Source organism: Thermobia domestica, chromosome 1 (assembly GCF_964235325.1).
Source record: "Thermobia domestica chromosome 1, izTheDome1.hap1.1, whole genome shotgun sequence".
Lineage (NCBI taxonomy): Eukaryota > Metazoa > Arthropoda > Insecta > Zygentoma > Lepismatidae > Thermobia > Thermobia domestica.
In genome coordinates this window covers 254,856,502-254,878,295 of record NC_137454.1, presented here as the reverse complement: position 1 = coordinate 254,878,295, position 21,794 = coordinate 254,856,502, and the positions used below count along the sequence as shown (strand labels likewise).

At 33.7% G+C, this 21,794-nt stretch overlaps 1 protein-coding gene across 1 annotated transcript in view; it reads right to left on the bottom strand.

Moving 5' to 3' along the window:
* LOC145679411 (uncharacterized) overlaps positions 1-21,794 on the bottom strand; it is a 102,895-nt gene that overhangs the window by 5,460 nt on the left and 75,641 nt on the right. The window contains exons 7-10 of the mRNA XM_081749993.1: positions 18,401-18,649; positions 13,049-13,296; positions 11,804-11,982; positions 7,873-8,008 (exon numbers count right to left, since the gene is read on the bottom strand). Of these exons, the coding sequence (XP_081606119.1) occupies positions 7,873-8,008; positions 11,804-11,982; positions 13,049-13,296; positions 18,401-18,649 (812 nt within the window). The remainder of the gene's footprint in view (positions 1-7,872; positions 8,009-11,803; positions 11,983-13,048; positions 13,297-18,400; positions 18,650-21,794) is intronic.

Genomic DNA, 21,794 nt, shown 5'->3' with positions numbered 1-21,794 from the left:
ATTCTCAGAGACAACGATAACAACAAAAGGAAGATGTTTTTCCAACATTAAAGAAATGAAAGCAAACAACTGAAGAAGCTAAATGTCATACCGAAAATTGTTTTCCAGAAGTATTTGAATATTCAGAAAAGATGGCAGTCAAGATCAATGCACTTGGTATCGGTTACTCTCGAAACATTCCTCTTTTGTTTGCACCACAGCTCACTTGCACAGCTGCACCACATGCTAGGAAAAAAGATCAGTCTCGATTTCAAATTGCCGCACTGTGTATATTAGGTTGATATGCTTTTGTTGTGATAATAGTGACGTACGTCATGATGATAGATATTGAGGATGGTATTTAAATATTTTAAGGTGACAACACTAAAATGGCCACCGTACAAGTTCACGAGTTTTAAACGCAACATTTAGTTAACTTTTAATTAACTTCGTTTTACAATTCTTGGAAAATGTTACATTCAGTGTGTTTTTTTTACATCGAGTGTGTATTTAATGCTTTTATCAATGAGCATGGACTACTAAGACAGTTTTGCTTCTAACAGACAGATTCAGACGTATGTCTATGCCATTTTAGTAACAACGTATGTCGTAATTATATAATTTAATGTAACATAAATTTCTATTTAATGAAAAACTCAGTGTAGTAGAGAACTTGGCTTAGTTTCTACAGCAACAATAATAAACTACAAAGTTTTCGATGAAAGAAATGTTTTAAGATATGGTTTCATGTAGTTGGAAAACGAACAATTATTTAATTAATTATAACGTTAAGTGAGAGAACGTCAGAAGTGTTGTGTGTTATGCAAAGCGTAATAGGATTAATTACGATACATAATAGGGATGGCCAAATATTGCCGGATCCGGATCTCGGATCCAAATCTCCGATACGGATCTCTTAGACCGTATCTCTTCTCTAGGTTCGGATCTCGGATCTAGATCCGAAATTCGGATCTCGGATCTGGGTCCGGATCTCGGATCTAGATCCGAAATTCAGATCTCGGATCTGGGTCCGAATCTCGGATCTGGGTCCGAATCTCGGAACTGGATCCGAAATTCAAATCTCAGATCTTATCCAAACCTACATCTGAAATTGTGATGATAAAATTGAATATCTAAAATTCGTCAAAACTTTTTCCGGATTCACTAATATAGTAGGTTGCTGTGCTTTGAAATGTTTCCATAATACGTTTGTGCTATCTTTGTTCTTTATGTTATTTTAACCTTGCAATATTTACATGTTGCACTTTTTGTCGAAGTCTCTTTAGTGTTTCCAAGTTTCACTTCTTCCCATTTCAGAGTATAGTGAACTGTCTGAAAACTGATGTAAATGGTAGCAAATTCTTCTGTTTAGTTCCTCTTCAAAACTCAATGTTAGCTTCACATTGAAAATATTTATTTTATTCTTAGAAAATAAACTTTACTATTTCTTCATATACAAATGAAATATCTTTTAGACAAGGCCCTTCTAATCGCAGGAATACTAGAGCAAAACAAACTCTTTATGAATTGTAGTTTCTGACTCACTAGAGTCCAACAAATGTAATAATGAATATCTTTCACTTCAAAGACACAACAAAAAGTATAGACTGGTTGGCGTGGAACAACAGTGGATTTTTAAACATACACACGACAATTTCAGGAGAGCGATATGGTTTGTAATATTATTAGTATTAATAAAAGTGTTCGTTGTATGACTTTATCACCTAACTTATGGCTCGCCCTTCTGAGGTCAGGGTTTTTTTGAAGGAGTAAATAAAAAAGAGCTTTCTGTTATTTTTCTTCACCCTCCAGGTTTATTTAATCATACATTGCAGGACGTAAGAAAAACATATTCTTGCATCGTATCATTGAAGCGTTTTGTGTTTTGAATATTAAAGTGTTCAAAAATATTTAACATTTGTTCATGTGATCTCAGGTTCAATTCTCAGTGGGAACATACATGAGACAATTGAAAGCTTAAACAATATGAAAATAGTATTTAAAAGTCAGGAAATTGAAATTAAAACTTTAGCTATCTGTTGGGGCTGTAAGGCTGTAGATAATTAACCCACACGTTTCGTGAAGATATATTATGTTGTTATTGTTTATTTACTATAAGCTACCAGATACATCCTCAGAGGCCACTTTACACTGTAGTAATCAACAGATGAAAACAACATTGGAAAGGGAATGGAAGGAAGGTTTCCAGAGTCTTAGATGAAGGTACGAACCTAGCATTTACCCAGCATAACTGAGAAACAACCCTGAAAAATCCTCAGTCAGGATGGCTGGTCTCCGAATTCGAACCCGGTATTACCCAATTGCGAAGCAAGAATCCTAAGAACTAGCCTAAGCTCGCTCCGTATTATTAATATTATTATTTAGCTAATAATTAACGCAATGTTCTAAAATTAGTGCAAATTAAACTCTACTTTCTTTATTGCTGATGTTATAGTTAAGAAGCCTACATGAGAAATCAGTCCCGCATTAAATGAACCTTGCACAAGAAAGAATACTAGAACTGGAATTCAGAAAGCGGGGGTGAAGAGATTAATGAGGATGAGGAAACTATGTACAATGCAAAAACTGAGTAATTATGGCTTCATTATAGATATATTCACTTACATACGTCAATTAACATTTCTCTGATACAGGGCACTCTTACTTTGTAAAGTGACAGGAGAAAGGCTCGCTTTTGAAAACGAACACACTAAGCACGTGCCTATAGGCGCAATGTCCATGCAAAGAAACATAGGTAAAACTAGAAAAAATAGGGAAAATGAGGGGAAAATGATAAAATGCCCTTCAACTTAAAAAAAAAACTAAAAATAACTAAACTTAGAGCTACGAAAGACGCGAGACAAATTTTATTGAAAAGATAGTTTTTCCTTCGTGATTAGTTGTACTAACTATAAACATGAATTAAAAAGAAAACAAGTAGCTAGCTCTGAGTTTCGCAAAGCAGTTGAAAAGAAAATATTGGATAAAATTTAATAATAAAGAAGGCATTTATGATAATTAAAAGAAACTAAACTCTTGGCACGACAGTCCTTTGGTTCCTACCAGCGGGCTTACGTTCAAAGTGGGGACGTGTAGTCAACGCATCGACACCCGAAGTCCCTAATGCCGGCTTCAGATAACTCCCCAATTGTCCTCAAGATGCTGGGTTAACATCAAAATTGTTGAGCGCCTCTCCAGAAATTGACCCATGACAACGGGCACCGAAGGCACGAGCTAACTACTGTTCATATATATATATATATATATATATATATATATATATATATATATATATATATATATATATATATATATAAAGGTAACAGCTTTTCATCTAATTATTTAACCTGCTGAACGCTTGCACGGATAACACTGTAACCATTACGACACCACACAGACATAGAAGTAAACGAGGATAGTTAAAAACACCTACGCCCGAAGCGGGATTTGAATCCAAGACATTCACAGCAAACGATCCACAGCCTAATGCGGCAGACCACTCGAATATGGCCGTCGAGTTTTCTCGGCTAATTTGTAGCACATTTAAGGTAACTGATTATTTTAAAAGTTGCTCCTAAATACTGACAATCTAAGTCTTATGTATCAAATATTTCCTGCGATAATACCATACACTCTCCGTCTTCTATAGATGAAAAGCTATAATTACCCACATTATCTAGTACAGAAATAAGTTCTGATTCTCTAATAGCTGCTGATGGTGATAGTCATGGTTCACCGAAGCATGATCCCAAACCCAAACTGAGATATTGATGTCACTAGAATGCCTGAAAAGTCATTGTGGGTAAGTGAATTGCCCACTTGTCAGGATGAAGGGCGATGGTGATGTGAAATGCGGGGCTGTCAGAGGTACTACTTATGATAATTGGATTTATAATATTCTATGTTGCCATAAACCCTCTTCAGGAACAAAACTGTTAACCTTAGCTTTGAAAATGTTACGTAAAGAGTTTTATTGCTATCATTAGGTTGCATTAGGAATTATCGGATTTATTTTAACGCTTAACTTTTACATCTCTTCTGATTTACGAATATTTAAATCGCGATTATCCCCTTAAGGTCAATTAGTGATATTTTAACACTACAGTAGTCGCATGAAATTGTTGAAACATGAGTGCTCGCGCGGATTACGATTGTAGTCCATTTTATAAATATATATATCTTAGTGGTTATTCAATTGCTATTTTTTACATTATTTTTGTGGGTTTTCACAAGCAATAAAGAACACATTTCAGTGCAAACTTGTTGTTTTTAATGCACAAAAAGAATTAGAAGCCAAAACTTTAGAATGCGTATGCAATTTACTATATTTTTGTAAATGTTCGTATATTTTCTTGCTATTTGATTAAAAATTGAAAATTAAGAGGCAATTTGCATTTAGAGTGTTAAAACCTGTTATAAAAATAAAAAGATTTTGTTAAATTGTTTGCAAGTTTAACTTTTACACTTGGAAACAAGGTCAAAAGTAGGCAAAATTTTGGGTGTTTCAGTCATAAGAGTCAGTGCAAAGAGTGTGCTTGTGGTCAGAGCAGATGCAGTTACTGCACCTGAAACATCTTGTTTTTTTGGGGGGGTACTCTTGTTTCTTCATCTTCCATAAAGAGGTTCGATAAGTTCCATAGCCACAGATTGCAGGAAGTCTCTACGGTTGATCATAGCATCATTGTTATTTGCTGTGAAAACAATGAAAGGGTTTACTCCAGCAACGTTTAACTCGTGGAAGAAGAGAGTGAGTGGCCATCTTTGCGAATTCCTGGCTTTATCATACTGGCGACACAATTTGTCAAATATGCCAACTCCAAATTTAGTGTTGTTCTATGGAGTAATAACTATGCAGTGTAGGAATGATGTTATAACTCTGCGTTCGCGTATTTCTTGGGTGCACTGGATCAATATATCATGTGGTAATTCTGCCCTTTCCAATGTAAAATTCTCCGTGAAACCTGTCTTCCTGGATAACACCGTTCCTTTCTTCATCTTCTATTTCTTCCAAATCGTCGCTACCACTTTCTTCAGAATCACTACTCGACAACATCGTCCTCTATTTCATCATAGTGTTCTATACTCAAAACACTTTCGTCGTCACTTTCAGTTTCTGTTACCCACTGTTGTATCTATTCTTCTTCTGACCTTTTAAACTAACATATATATCGCGTTTATTTGAGCGAATAATGTGAAATAATACATTCAAAACGAGAACAGTTAAAACCTTAACCAGAAAACAAACTATCACGTCAGTACTCGCACGGATTACAATAGTAGTCCATGCCAAAATAACAATCCATATAACATCAGTGCGTTGACTTTGGGTGCTATCACTAGAGTAATGGTGTTCTAGAAATGGGGGAGGAAGGTAGACGACCGCTCAAGGTCACAAGTGTTGCCAACCCTGAGATACCAGAAAACTGAAACCTACTGGACTACAATAGTAATCCGCGCGAGCACTGCAGTGTTAAATCATTTCGAACCAACTTTATATATGGTTAGTCTTGTTATATGGGAATAATTGAGACCAGAAGCAGTCTACATGCTAAGTCCAAAAGAATCTTGGCCGACCTCCTGATAAACCACGTCTTTCAGCAAGGTGAATTGTGGCAATCCGATACCCACCTGAGGAAATCTTCGGTTCAGTGTGAAAGCTTCTATAAGAACCAGCACTCTAATCATTAAAATGTGCTTTGCTAATTTTTATTCAATGTGAAAGTACCTAACTTTATTGCTAAAAAAGAAAAGGCACTTATTTCAAACAAGTCGCCATTACAATTTTCGTATTTGAACACAACACTCATAAAAAGTCATGTTAAAGCGCGACTTGCCCCTGAAAAAGAATAATTATCTGTTTTTAGTTTCTCGTGTTCCCCAAAGTACCGGTACATGCGGAATTAGTGCAAGTGCCTTCCGCTCGCATTACCTAGGTAAAACGGCTACGATCTTGGTACTAGCACTTGTTTCGGTGTCCAGATCTCAAATATTTATCTTTCAGCCTGATTCTATATATGAATCTGAAATTTCAAATCTAGATTAGGGGCACCAAAATTCATAGTTTATTCTCGGTGCTCATATTGTGATTTACTAAATAATTATTAAATCTAATTGTAAGGTATACATTTGATATTTTGAGCAGACTGAGCAAGATAAATACACGTAAAAACTAGTCAATACTTGTCTTAACTGTTTGTTTTCTTAACTGTCAATGAAATAGGTGTATTGAGGAATTTTTTCGAGTTTTGTATTCCGGTTTCAAATATAAATATGTGTGTATTTCATCTCGGTCCTGCAACCGGGTGGACCTAGATTCGACATTCGAACTTTCATCCGGGTCAAATCAGATTATTTTTTAGTAAGGCAAGCATTTGATCTTTAGTGTAGAATGAAGGAGACAAATAGACTTGTCAATATTCGTCTTAATTTTCTGTTTTCTTCTTCAGTGTCAGGACTTCGTGAAATTACTTTCGGCGATTTTTGATATTCAAGTTTATCACAATTTGGGTGGGATGTGGGTTTGGATAAGAATCAAGATTTGAGATCCGGATCCAGATCCGAAATCCGAGATCCGGATCCAGATCCGAAATCCGGACCCAAATCCGAGATCAGAATCCAGATCCGAGAACCGGATTCAGATCCGAGATTCGAGATCCGGATCCAGATCCGAAATCCGAGATCCGAGATCCGGACCCAGATCCGAGATTTGAGATCTGGATCCAAAGGATGTGGGCCCAATCAGATCCGGATCTTCGGATCCTGCCAGATCCGGATCCGGCCATCCCTAATACATAAGTACCATGAATTACGTGTTAATATGTAATTTTATCTATACCTATACTTGTTACCAGGGGTAAAAGTGGATCTGAAAATGTAGAGGGACGGTAGGTAGCGGCATGACGTCACGCCGTCCTTTTGCCTATCTTTACCCATTGTAATTTTTTAGGAACTGGGGGACGCCGTACATATTTTTTAGAGGTTGAGGGACGGCTTACCCCCGCGTTCCCCTTCACTTGTACCCCTGCTTGTTACAGTTACAGTTGTTAAGGACCAACTTTGTAATAAGATATATAAGGATGCGGAAGTGGATTTGTGAGAAGTTAACGATAGTAATGCAAGTAGAATCTAAATTTGTGAACCTTCAAGGATAGTAGGTTTAGAATCAGTTTACAACAGAGAAGTAATAATTTCTCGTAATTTTTAAATATTTATTTATTATAGAAGATTTGGTTTATAATATCTAGAAGTTGCAGGGAATGGTAAAAGTTCACTGTACAAGCATTTATCAACTTATCAATACATCCCTAAAATGGAGGTATGGAGGTGCAAACCCTCACAGTTTTTAGGTGAATAATTTCATCATTGATTGAGAATAGATGCTCTAAACCTGCTTGGTGAGTTCTTAGAAATAGTTTATTCGTATAAATAATATGGCATATCTTACTTCATATTACAAATTTAGTGGGAAATTTCTACGTAAATTAAATGTTATTTCAAATCATGAACTCATGAGTACCAAGTAAGTGAAAATTTGAATTATTGTAGGTATTTTCAAATATAATAGATTAATATAAATTTAATGTGTCTTTCGTGATATTAACATCTATCTTCGTCCTCGGTGGAAAACCCCTGTGTCTTTAAACAGGTGTCTTTTGTAAACTTTTTTGTTTTAATTTTGGAAAGCAAATAGGGGAAAGTAATTTCACGAAGTATTAATTTCTAATCAAAGCTTGCTTTATAAACGAATTACAAGTTATATCCAAGTTAAGCTATATTCAAATGAGTAAGCTATATCCAAATTAAGTAAGTTTAAGCTTAGGAGAATACCCATAATTTAACACAGAACTGGAGTCATGAAGACAAGCGTAAGTTAAGTATATTTCTGTTTATTACCTTTAGCAGTACTGTACGCTATTAAGAAGTCGGAATGTGTTGGTATCATATACGAAGTAACTCCTGCATCAGTTCTTGTGACTGTATCATCCTTAGTTAATTTAATTCCTTGGTCAAGAGCTTTACCTCGACACGCCTGAAAATAAAAGTAAAACAAAACACCTAAGTAAAACAAAACTCCTAAGTAAAACAAGTTTAGTATTTGAGATCCCACTGCGTTATTTCAAAACAACGTAAAGAGAATCATGTCTATAAAAGTACAAAATAGAATGGATCATAACTTATTTGAGAATGTGCATATGCATTGAATTAGATAATACATAGTACATTGTTAACTAAAAGATTTAGGAATATTTTCTTCTTTATAAGTAAGTAATTAACGAACTTTGTATAATTTCATTCGTGAATCATGCAGCAAAGTGCATCCTCGTCTCGCCAAGCTACTTACAACCTAAATAAAACCTTTGAATAGAGAAAGTCAGTGAAGAATTTTTTATCATCAGATCGCCTAATTATCATATTGTAGAAGGAAATTTGAACGTTGTAGCACAAGTACAGGAACTTCTGAAAATTTACTCGTAAAAAAATCAATGAGCATGATATACCGATAGGAAACATACAAAGATAACTTAGGGGCAGGGATAGTTAAAATATTCAAGCCTAAGTACATATGAAAATGATCGTGATAAAAGATAAGGTATACACAGGTAAATCAATATGTAAGTATCAGAACGAAACCAGTCACTATACTTTACTTTCAATAATAATCTGTCACTTTCAATCTACAGGGCATAACCGTTGAGCTAAAACTAAAAAAATAACTTCATTCATTTCAAGGTAAACGGACGGGTTGAGTTACAAAACAAAATAAACGAAGTTTTGAAAAACCATCTTTTATAATGAACAATGATCTAAATTCTCCTGTTGTAACTGTACGGAATGAACATTTTTGCTTGGGGATCATTGGACTCTCAAGCAGACTGTTTGTTACCTCTGAAAGCCCGAGAAATGTCACGAAGTTGCGATACAACTGGAACAAAATAACTTATGAAACATCTGCTATGAATTACACAAACTTTAATACAAAAACAATATGGTGGATTTGGTGAACTCCCTCTCTATGAGCCTTGTTTAACAGACTTCTTAAATTTCATAAGTGGATTGACTAGATGGTTTTCCTTTCATAAATCTCTCTTTAATAGATTGTTCAGTAAAAAGGGTTTGACCAAGTTTCGTTGAGTATTAGTTTCTTGAAAATATAGAAGAACGGACTATGACAGAATTTAAAAATATGTTATCTAACAAGGAACCCTAGGTATGTATCATAGCCCGATTTTCACGAAACTTTGTATATAGAGAGAGTACCTCGGGAAACTCGCACAGCCAAAATTGTAGCTGCAGAGTCCAAGATGTTGGGACACTAGGGCCCGAGAAAGATCTAAAGTGGGACCTCAGTACATTAAGGACATGGTGAGAAAATGCAGGTTTTCTTTAAAACTAACTATTGTAGCAACACGAAATGAGCATACATGGATACGAGATCGTCGGTATGATCTGTTAAAAGTTATAAAAAGAATATCCGCCATCTTGAAAGAGCCCACGTTGAAACTGGTGTGATTGGTGTAAATGAGAAGAGGGTCATCCAATGCATTAATTTTAACGTAAATAGCCACAAAAACCTGTTGGTGAAGTCTGTTGTTGAATTACAATATTCTTGTGCTTCTTGTCTATTGGTGAAGTCTGTTGTGGTATTACATTATTCCTGTGCTTTAGGTACAAGATGAGCAAAGTGTATCTTATGACATTCAAGCAGATGCAGATTATGGAGCGCTATGAATGGGATCAGTGGAATTAGAAAACCGATAGAAATATAATTTTAGCACTACATCATTTATGTCACAGTCACCATGTAATTGGTGTGGATGTGGTGACATGACGGGTTCAATCTTCATAATAATGTCATAGTTGACATTAACTTGTAACTTTTTATTAGACTTGACTTAATTCGAACAGAAATCAGAACGTCATATCAGTCCATCTATAGCGCTCAACACCCTGCATCTGCTCGAGTGTCGACTCATGAGATACACTTTGCTTATCTTGCACCTAAACCAGAAGCACAAGAATAATGTAATCCCACAACAGACTTCACCAACAGGTTTTTGTGACTATTTACGTTAAAATTAATGCATTGGATGACCCTCTTCTCATTTACACCAATCACACCAGTTTCAACATGGCCTCTTTCAAGATGGCGGATATTCTTTTTATAACTTTTAACAGATCATATTGACCATCTCGTATCCATGTATGTCATTTCGTGTAGCTACAATGATTAGTTTTAAAGAAAAACGTGCGTTTTCTCACCATGTCCTTAATGTATTGACGTTCCATTTTAGATCTTTCTCGGGCCCTAGTGTCCCAGCATCTTGGACTCTGCAGCTACTATTTTGGCTGTGCGAGTTTCCCGAGGTACTCTCTCTATATACAAAGTTTCGTGAAAATCGGGCTCTGATAGATACCTAGGGTTCCTTGTAAGAACATTTGTGTTTTATTTACACTTTTCTTTTCAAACTATTTTTACTTATTTGCATTGAAAGTGAAAATGAGTGTCTTGATTATAAATTATACGTTTGTAAACGAAGTGTAACTCAATTAAGGAATGCACTATATTACATTTCATTTTTTATTTCGAAATTCTATTTACACATCAAATGGCTTATAAACTACCTTGATACCATTTATATTAATGTATGTGTTTACTGCGAAAATAAATGGTATTTTAATAGCAAACTCGATTCATTGTACAGTCTGACAGCATTACTTGTTGAGTTATATTTTAGTTTGACGACCTGCAACCTGATATTAGTTATTAATGTCTTGGAAAGCAAGATTTAATTTTAAACTTCGTTTATTATTTGGCAAATTTTATTCCGCTCCAGCACCAATAGAAGAATAAGTTTAAAAATACATTTTTCTTTTCCCGGAGTAAATAGAAGTATTACAATCTGTTGCACTATTGTCTAGCGGTGGTAATATATTTGATTTTCCATCCACCTTTTTCTTGAGCTAACAATTAAGTTTGCTTTCTATTAATGGTTAGGCTGTGATATTTTTACCTGCGAAATGTCAAATATGGTTACATAATTAATAGAAAAATTGAGTATATACTCTACAGCTTCTTTCACAAAGAACATCCGAAAAAATAGACTAGGTTCAATATAATTTTCTACTTTACAGAAAATAATACTCTGCTTCAAAATAAAATGAATTTAAAACTATTACCTTCTTCAGAAGGTATTGACAAAATTGCTTAAAGAGTGTGTATACTAATTTCTTTTTCGAACACGAAACTCACTATAAGTATATAATAGCAATAAATATTCTTATGGTACAATCTTGTACGTAATTCGTCTATATATCAACACGGTAATATATAATAAGACGATTTGTCTCACGGTTATGGTAGTTATATCATCGACTATGAGCTCAAAGTGTCTCAAAAATCAATCTTGGCGAGGCCTGAAATGCAGAATTACTCATACTCATTAGGATTGCTTTTAATTCTAAAAAAAAAGTTTAATTATCATTGAGTGTTGTGAAAAAAACTAAAATTTTGTTTAAAACTATTTTAGCACTCCAAGTACACTGCACAAATACTTTTTTCTTTCTTAACCTCCACTGATGTTTTATATCTTCAGATCCAAGTCTAGATCCCACTAAATCACTAAGTTTTGTTATAAATAATTGTTTTGTACTATAGCCAAATTTAATAGAAATTCAATGTGATTTCCATGGATTCTCATAATTATAACATTAACCAATGAATACAACTTTAGTTACAAAATATAAATTAAAATTGATTTTCAGTACAAGAACTCTATCAAGAATGTCATTAAATCTTAAATACTGACAGATCGTCTCAACTTACTTGTATGAAGAATAATTTCGGTTTTCCCGCTAAAGTAGGACATTTATCTGCAGTGAAAGGTTTCCATAGGACATCTAATTGATAAGCATAGTCTTTTGCATATAAGAAGTCATCTGCTACACCGTGGGTCAACACAACTACCAACATACAATCCTCGTCGGAATGGTCTTCCGTGGAAGCTGAAAATCAGAACAAGATTAATAATAAAAATTATACATTTTTTAAAGTAAAGTACTGATTTCCCAGCACAAATGTCGTAGTTTTATGAACATCATGGTATACTATAATATTTCAATTTATTATCCAGTAAAATAATAACATATTCCTTAAAGTTAAACAACACATAATAAAGCGAGTGTTTGAATATAAATAAGATTTTCAGGAGAAATAATAAATATTGTAGCAATTGATAAGATAGAAACACTATTACGAGTTAAAAAGAAATGTAAAAACATGTGTCCAATTTCTAAGATTTAGAGACAGTCTTGAGAACAAAGCTGTAAAAGCAAATAATTAAAATAAAAAGATAAATGATCAATGGATTTATGGTTGTTCATAATTAAAGTAATTCAAAATACAATAATAAATTGCAATACTTTAAACTAATTATTCATAAATTCAACCACTAACTTAATTGCAAAATTATGTTCCAAAAGAAACTCGCTCAACAGACTTCACTAAAGCATTTGTATTTGTGCTTTAAAGCTATTATTTTTAAAAGAAGTCTCATTACAATCAGCGTCAATGCACTTTTCAGTTCTTCCAACAGCAGCATAAGTAACTTCTCTGACACTGTATTGGCATTATTTAATGTGAGCTGCATTAGCAAGGTGTGAACGATTAAATTCCTCTCTTGTAGATTAGATCAATGTTGATTTCCAAGATTGTTCATGTTCAGAAACAATATTCTACAACACCAAGTTTTGACACTTTGATCCCCAAAAAGCAGGACCACTGCGACTAATCAATACGACAGGAAATATTGATATGAGCTCCCCGCAAAGTAATCCCGCCCCACCCCCTATCTTAGTATTGTGGATATGGGTTTAGTATGTTATTATAGCATCTATCATTTCATCATAAAATTAAATGCATATTCTATCAATATCCTTTCTTTAATAAACGGATGATATTACTTAATATAAGATGCACTAACGCGTTTATTTTCGTAATCTCAGTGAATTACTCTGTAATTGTAACATGCAATACTTTAAAAGTTTAGTAATGAATATCAACTGAAAATACCTTGCTTCAGAATTTTTTCAATTTCCTTGCGTCTCAAGTCATTGTGAATTGTAACTTCGAACTTAAGTTTCTTTAGCATTGATTCCAAATTTTGACAATCTACTTTAGAGCCAAAACGTTCTCCCAAACCATCTTGAAATTTTTCATGATTGAAAATGATCGCTTGCCCTCTCTTTCGATGTGACATGTTGTAATCCTCTGCATCTTTGTCAACGGGCATTTTGGCTACTTTTACACCTGGGGAAATTCTGCAAGTAAAGAGGTTGAAGAATAAACAATTGAAGAATGTAATTTGTAATTAAAGAGAGTAAAACATAGTTAGTGCTAATATATAGTTTTGAGAAATAAAGTTTGAAAAAAGAAGACTGACAATATCTTTAAAATTTATTTAAAGTAAATTTGATTTAATTAGACAATTATGTAGTATCATAAAGTACAGTGGCGAAAGTAAGAGGGAAGTAAGTCACGTAGTAAATCGCGCTTCATTTCAGGATTTCTGTCTTTTTCTAAGTGATGCCCTGCTGTAGAGCTGTATGGTGCAGGATAACCAGCAACTCTCAGATGCAACATAAGAAATGAATGTTTAGAGAAAGCAACAGTTTCGCGCTTCATCTCGCTAGCTCACATCTCAATAGTAAGTTTGAGAACCACTGCTCGTCACTGTTAAAATGTGAAAATAAATCCTTTATATATTTCTGTCTCCTGTTGTAAAGTACTTTGTACTTGGACGGGAAGAATTTAAAACTTTTACATATACTCAAATGTTATAGGAATTATCAAGTTACTGTGTGCAAACAGGGAAAAATGTCAGTGGGATAACTTCTATTAAAGTTTTGGAAATTGTGGGTATTCCCTTAGTTTGACAATTTAAGTTAAAATGTATTTTCTTACTGTATTCTTCGATGATAAAGATCGTGAAGCTGTTTAGGCCCTAAATGTTTTATCGAAATGTTGTAAAAGTATAAGAGAAGGTATCTATTTGTTTTATTTGTCACTGTTGTAATTACCCGATCATCTATTTAAGTGATTTTACTAGTCCAAGATTCAAAAATATTTCATTCTGTCAAAAATTAAAAAAAAAAATGTACATCGGCAGCTATAAGGTATCGTATCCTAGGGCTACTTCTCAATGTTTCTCTTTTTGGTGATACAAATGCTGATTAATGTACTTTACGTCCAGCATTAGAATCTTTTTTTGTTGGTACATAGTATTTATTATTATTATTATTATTATTATTATTATTATTATTATTATTATTATTATTATTATTAATCTTTGTAACTTAAAATGTGCTCTGAGGCAGCATTTCATGTGATAGTGAAGAGAAATTGACTACAGTAGTATTAATTTGTTTATTGGTGGTAGTAAATTATTTGTGTTAGTGAAAAAATATAAATGAAAATTTCAGACCTATTTAAATGACACCCAGACACACACAAATCGTATTTTCTTATTTACTTAAGTGACCTACAATTTAGCCCGGTACCTGAATGAAATTGTTCTCTCTAAGACTGGAAGCTTTTATTAGTTACTTCAAATCGAAGTTTAAGTTTTACAATATTAAAATATTGCCCGATTGTTATTTCATTGATGTATATCTCCTGTAGGTTAAAACAAAACTGTTTTGTGTTAGCTTCGTTAGAAAAATTAACATACTATTGATTATTTTGCAGGTCTATGAACAAAGTATGCCAAATTATCTAGTATGACTTTAGTAAACTACCAAACATTATTATTTCTGATAACCAAGCCTTCAGGAAACAGAAACAAATAATACAATATGTATCTTAAGTGAGCTTCATAATGTTACTAATCCTCGCTAAGGTGATATTGGTGTTTCATCAAATCAAAATTTCATCAAGTTAGGATATTTAAAAATGGAATATGGTGTGTAATAGTTATTAAAACCAAGAAAAATATACAACATGTAAACATTAGAACCTGACTAGTCTATATCATATCAACACTGCATTTTAACTTAGTTAAATCTTTAAGCATTGTCCAAGCGTTTCTAAAAAAAAAATAAAAAAAATCAATTAGACATAATTTTTCAAAATGATAATGCTCTACGGATCACCTACCCTTCTCCCTTTCGAAAGTTAAATAATGTGTTTTAAAGTTCTGAGCATATACTACTATATTAGTATACTTATATATAAAAATAGTATTAATTAAATTTATGTTAATTTTACCTTTTTATTACCAGAAGAAAATACATATTCATTTTTTGTATTTCTATAATCAATGTCTGTTTGAGATTCTCAGCCACAATGTGTATGTGCAATTCACTTGAATTTTATTTATATACCTCTTTCAGATTAATCTATAAGCAAAGAGAAACAGAAGGAGAAACTTCGAGGTGTACTTGTTGTCCGCGGACCACAGATTGGGGAATACTACTCTGAAAACAACATTAGTTCCCTTTTGAAGAAGGGAAAGAATCTTTCTTTTCCACGAAATTTTACGTTTTGTGTGAAACAATAGCATGATATAAATTACAAGCAGATAAATTTAAAATATTTTGAAAGCAATGTTGCTGTAGATAGTAAGTTACGACATCCATTAGGTTATATTGCGACAAAATATAGAACGATATGAAACTAAGCCTATTTAAAAAACACATTATTCTTTGTATAATATTTAAAAATCTATTGCAGTTACCGGACCAAATGTTTAAATTCATTATATCTTAGATTTAAGAGGTTCTTAAATATTACTTAGGTGAATAAAATAAATTATAAATAAATAATCCACATGATTTAGAATACTTAATAACCCCTGAAGAATACAAAATAAAACTGAATTTTAAATAATAAAGAAGCAGTGGTTGCTACGAAATTAATTTTGCCGTATAAAAGAAGGAGGACAAACAAAAACAGATAACTATATGTCACTATATCTTTTCGTATATGATAATTAAAGATAAAATGTAAAATATTAAAAAGAAGTAAAATTAAGAATGTCAGTGTGAAAAAAGAGTGTTTCAATAGACGTATCACGAGGAATCAGAAGTGGAATATTAATGCATACAAATTTCGAATTCTGACCAGAGCATATACGTACTATTTAATAAACAATATAGTTACAGTTTCGTCAAAGTATCTTTGCCTTCATTAGACACATTATTACATATTATCATATACATTCATCAATAGATAATGTGTCTGATGAAGGCAAAGATACTTTGCCGAAACTGTAACAATATTATTTATTAAATAATATGTGCTTTGGTCAGAATTTGTCCTTTATATAAGAAATTCCAAAGCTAGAGTGAGTGGTATTCAGACAGATTTCGAATATAACACTATATTTGATGTTCGATAATATTTTAATTGTAAGGTTTCCCGACGTTGTAAAATGCCTAACCAGGTCGTTGCTATCACTTTATTTAATTACTGTCATTTCTTTATATAGACAACTACTATTCTTCATAACACAAGCCCACTACACATACTCATGACCTACAGATACTTATTAATTTAATAGTTGCAGTTGGAGTTGGAAATACGTCAGATGCTCAGGTTGGCAAACTGTCAGACAGTAACCGCAGCGCTGGGTTGCAGTGTGTTAGGGCGAACTCCGTTCTATGTAAAGAACAGTAGAATGGCACCGTAGAATGGCAGTGTGCTATTAACTGAGCAGATGCTGATAATGTAAAATGACCGATCTCTCTGATTTCAAAACGGATAAATTATTGGTGTTTAGTTATGTGTTATGAGTGTGACGAAAGTGGCAAATGTGTTGAGAGAGTGTCCAAGGTGATGACAGCCTACAAAACTCACGACAAAACCCATCCTCAAAGTAGGACAGTTGTCGTGACAGATTTCGCAGAACATTAAACAGAATTCCCACTCAGAACCATCGTGATCTCAAGCAGCACCTCTCACAGCCTGTGTCGACAATCATAGTTTATCGCGAGTTACATGAGATGGATGTCCAGGGTGGAGATGCAAGAGTGAAACCGCTTATAAAGAATCATAACGCTTTAACACGACGCCAATGATGCCACGAGCGTGCAACATGGGTTGCTGATGACTGGAAACTTGTGATATGATCAGGTGAGTGACTTATTTCAAACCATGGGCCGTATTTCTGTGTGGCGGATGCCCGAAGAAGCGTATGATCCGCAGCGTCTCCGACCAACAATGAAACATGGCGGTAGCTGTGTGATATTGTGGGCCGCCATGTTCTGGTTTTCAGTGGGTTCCAGAACAATAATGCGTGGAAGTCACACAACTTTGCGTTGGATTTTGAGGGACAGTTGGATGAAGTTGAATAGCTGTCCTTGCCTTGCCCATCAGATATTATTGATTGATTACCCATACATGAACGTAATTGAACATCTGTAGTTCCTTTTAAAAACACGAATCTGGCGCAGATTTCTACGTCCACCTTCTCTCACAGAGCTGAGTGATGTACTGAACGGGAAATAATGAAATATTGCACTTACCATCACTAACAACCTCTATTACTCTATTCCAGCTATGGACTTTGAGGTGGACAAACACCGTACTCGTGGGTTTTCTCGGGGTTCTCCCGTTTCCTCCCACTATCTTCATTCCACCATTTCATTCATTTCTCATCGTCATCGTCTCCTTTAGCCTAACCGGCATAACCGTGGGACGTAAAACTTAAAGATTTAATTTAATTTTCTATTCCAGCTATTCTTAAGGCGAGAGGTTGTCTAACAACTACATTAATATGATAAATTGCACTTTTTTAGATGTTTTCATTAAAAAGATAAACATCTGTATATATTATATAATATTATTGACACCTGAGTGGATACTTTCTCTACTTAAACTTCAGGATGTCGCCCTACTTCTTTAAACCATGGACATATTTCATGCCTTCACAAAACTAAGTACATGGATTCTGCCAACCCGTTAGTATGCTACTTCTTGTCAACACTTTTACCCCAATATGCCGAGCCTACAACGAGTATGAGAAATATTGGGCTAAATATTATTGTGTTGAGATACTTAATTTAGATCAAGACTGAAGGTGAGAAACAGTAACAAGATAAGACTGAATCATTTGAAATGTATGGATGAAAACGATGAAGAAAATTAGTGCAGTAAAACAGAAAAGCAAAGAAAAATATTTACAACGTAGCAAACAGAGATAAAGAAGACAAATTGGAAAGAAAAGAAAAAATAACTTAATGAAAAATTATTTTAATTTGTTTTGACAAACGTAACTGAAGGTATGCGCAACAATTTTCATAGAAAGAAAGAAGAAAAACCTATAGAAATTTTGAAAAAGAGTAGAGACTGGCAAGAATGATAGTCCTAATTGCCAGTAATAAGTTATCTAATAAGAAAATTTAATAATTAAATGTTAGTGCTTACGAGGGACTAGATTCTCCTGATAAAGGCAATGCATCCATTTCATCGTTTCTCATTTCAATTAACAATTTAAGGTCTTCATGTTTGTTTCCTCTTGATGCTATATCTTCTGAAGAGATATCTGACGCTAAATAATCTTCATTATTCTCTTTGACGCTCTCTTTCATAGAGTTTACTTCTCCATTCTCCAAAGCTTCCTTTTCTTGGCAATTTCCTGTAGCAAGTATATTTTCTTCTTCCATTATTGGACACCTTGTTCACGGTTACCTCCTGAAAATGAAGAATATAATTAAAAGTTATAAAGTGAACCAACAACAAAGCATTTTATATTCGGGTTTGAAATTTTACATATTTGCATCGACATACCATTCATATAATCGGTGTTACCAACGGCAACGATAAAATATAATAATAATAATTTATAGTAGTATAACTTACTCTCAACATTTTAAAAGAATAATAATAGAAACATTATTTTCCAGTGGCGGTAAGGAGTCTACAATAGCAACGGTTGAAACATCAAAGGCTTGTGAGTACGTGTGAGTGTCTCCTTCTTCGGTGCTCTTGAGTTTTATGCAAATAATATTTAGGGACTATGAACAGGAAAGCCCCTTCAAACTCTATTTTATATTTATTGATTTAAGTACATCTACTAATATTGATTTAAGATATTCTCAAATTTTTATAAAACATAATGAATAATCATTGTCAGTGTATGTTTATACGTTATTTATATACAAAACTTCTATACCGGTGTTATTGAACAATAGATAAATAAAATATATAGCATGTGTTGTCAGGCATGGATGAGGGCATTATGTGAAAAATGTATTTACTCATGCACGAAGTTAACATTCGTTAGTTAAATAAATCACATGTTATTTAAAAGGGATGTCCTTCGTTCGTTCTTTTCAAATTTTCCTATTATTTGCTGACTGAAATCTCGAATGTTGTTCGCCAAGTCTGTGAACAGAAAGCATCGCTGCGACAGATAATATTTCTTTCATCATGGTGCTCCGAAGTAGATCTTTATTTTCTTTAGGGTAGACATGCACATAAATTCAATTTTTAACCACATATTGTTGTCTGCAGCTTCATTGTAAAGAAGCAAGAAATCTTGAGTTTCTATTTTCTTCGAGACATTATTCAATAAATGCTAATATTTGGAGTGGTGTGTCGGTTTTCAATCAATGGGAATTTACAAGAGTTGGAAAACTATTAAATTCGACATTGAAATTACTTTCAACATAGTATTTCTCGTTTGCTTGTGGTAGAAATATATTCCCATGCAGGAAGGAAAATACGCATTGCGATTGCTAGTTTTAAGTATTTCTGTTATTAACAGTGTTTATTATATTTGATTTGATTTAATATTCATACGATGTTTTAAATCGCGGAATTTAATGTATCAAAATTATGGTACCGATTAAGCATAAAAAGAACAGGGAGCAAGGGCTCCCAAAGGGGAGCGCAGGGTGGGTCCCGGGCTCCCCTGGCTCACGAAAATATATAGGTAATATAGCAAACCACGTATATTAAATACCAGAATACCAGACCTAATATAGCAACCATGGAGATGGCCACCCCCTAGAAAATTTTCTTCGGGTCCCCTTGATAGGGAGACTTCGTTCGGGCCGAATTGTTGAAAAATGTAGTTTTCATATAGTTACTTTCAATTATTCGTACTTCAGATCTTAATTGGCCTAGACATATGAAATAAGGCGCAGAATACTCAGAATAGAACAAAGTTTCAGAAAATGAATGATTTATGGACATTCAGTGAGCCATCACCTCATAGTGAAAACAGTAAAAAAATTCCCCATATTTGGTTCTTGTACTGTTCTGGTCAGTGGTAGATTATAAATTGCCCATCACTAGTTTCATTGATTACAAATAGCGTTATCAGTTTATGTTGTTGAAATGATTAATTCACTCCTAAGTAAATCTACAGACTAAACAAAGTGGAAAAGTTAGATTTAATTACAATAGTAGGCTTAATGATGTGATAAAAAATGACTTGAGGAAAATAAAAAAGAACCGCATAAAAACTAACGTACACAATGATGTATAGATACCATAAATTAACGGAGTCGGGGATGTTTAGCACTAAACGTGAGCATTCTACTATTAAATAATTACGTCTAATTTTATGCAATTGTATCTTCCATATAGGAACAATTTTAATCTGTGTCAAGTATAACAAACTACAAATGGGGCTTTAAAAATGAAAATAGTAGGTTGTTGAGTGAACAAACATAAAGGTTTAGTTGCATGACACCGAGACTTCGCAAATTTCAAATAAATAATAAGAAAGGTCAGTCATGCAATCATGTTTTAGACTGGTCACGCGACATCAATATTTTGCAATGGTCGCGAGAAAACAGCACCTACCACCACTTGTTAGTCACACAATTCAACACATTTAGAAATCTAATTATTGAGCTCTCTTCCTCCGTATTTTAAAAATGATTTAATTTCAAGTAATGCTATTTTCTACGTAAATTTAAATTAAAACACAGTATGTGTTGTTACTTTCCACATTTAGCTACTTTCAAGATATTTGATGATATTTCTGCGGAATGAATCATCATGTGATGTATTATCGATTGACAATTTAATGTTAACAAATCATGTACCGCAAACGCATCTTCGATAAGGTTTGGATACAAAACTTAATGGCCGGAATTTCACAATCAGAATCTCGGGACCACAATCTTGCCTGGGCAAAATTTCGCCTGCCAAAATTTCACGAGGTGAAATGTCACCTGTTCAGAACCACGTGGAAAGAAACCTTGTTGTCCAAAATATCACGGGATGATATCTCGCTATAACGATTTCTTTAGCTTAGAATGTTCAAAATATCACAGTATGTTCACACATTAGCGTGACACTTATATATTGAAATCTGTATTAGCAGACACCTCTCAATAACGGACTCCATGAAATGGAGAGATATTTAGTCCCGGAAGAATTATACAAGCATGTATTATAACAGGACACAAAATTCTTTTCCACGGATAGTTCCAGATGTAGAAGCCGACAGTCTTCCCTTCCCCCTCCAACATTCTTCATAACTGATAGGATGTTTCAGTTGAAACGTATTTAGCATAAAATAACAATTTTTTGCAATTTCAAAATAAATCTGAGCAAGGAGGCAACAGACTTTTTAAAAAAAGTGGGAGGAACGCCGTTTCCAGTGAGCAAAAGACTAACACGCAAGGGCAGTAGCAAATGCAAACATACTTCGATGTACGCATGCACATTATACAAAACAATGCACATGTACTTACTAACAATAGTAAATAAACTATAGTAGTATATTCTTTAATATAAATATATTTAGTACTACAGTTTCTGAGAAGATATTAGCATATTTCTTAAATTAAAATACAAATGC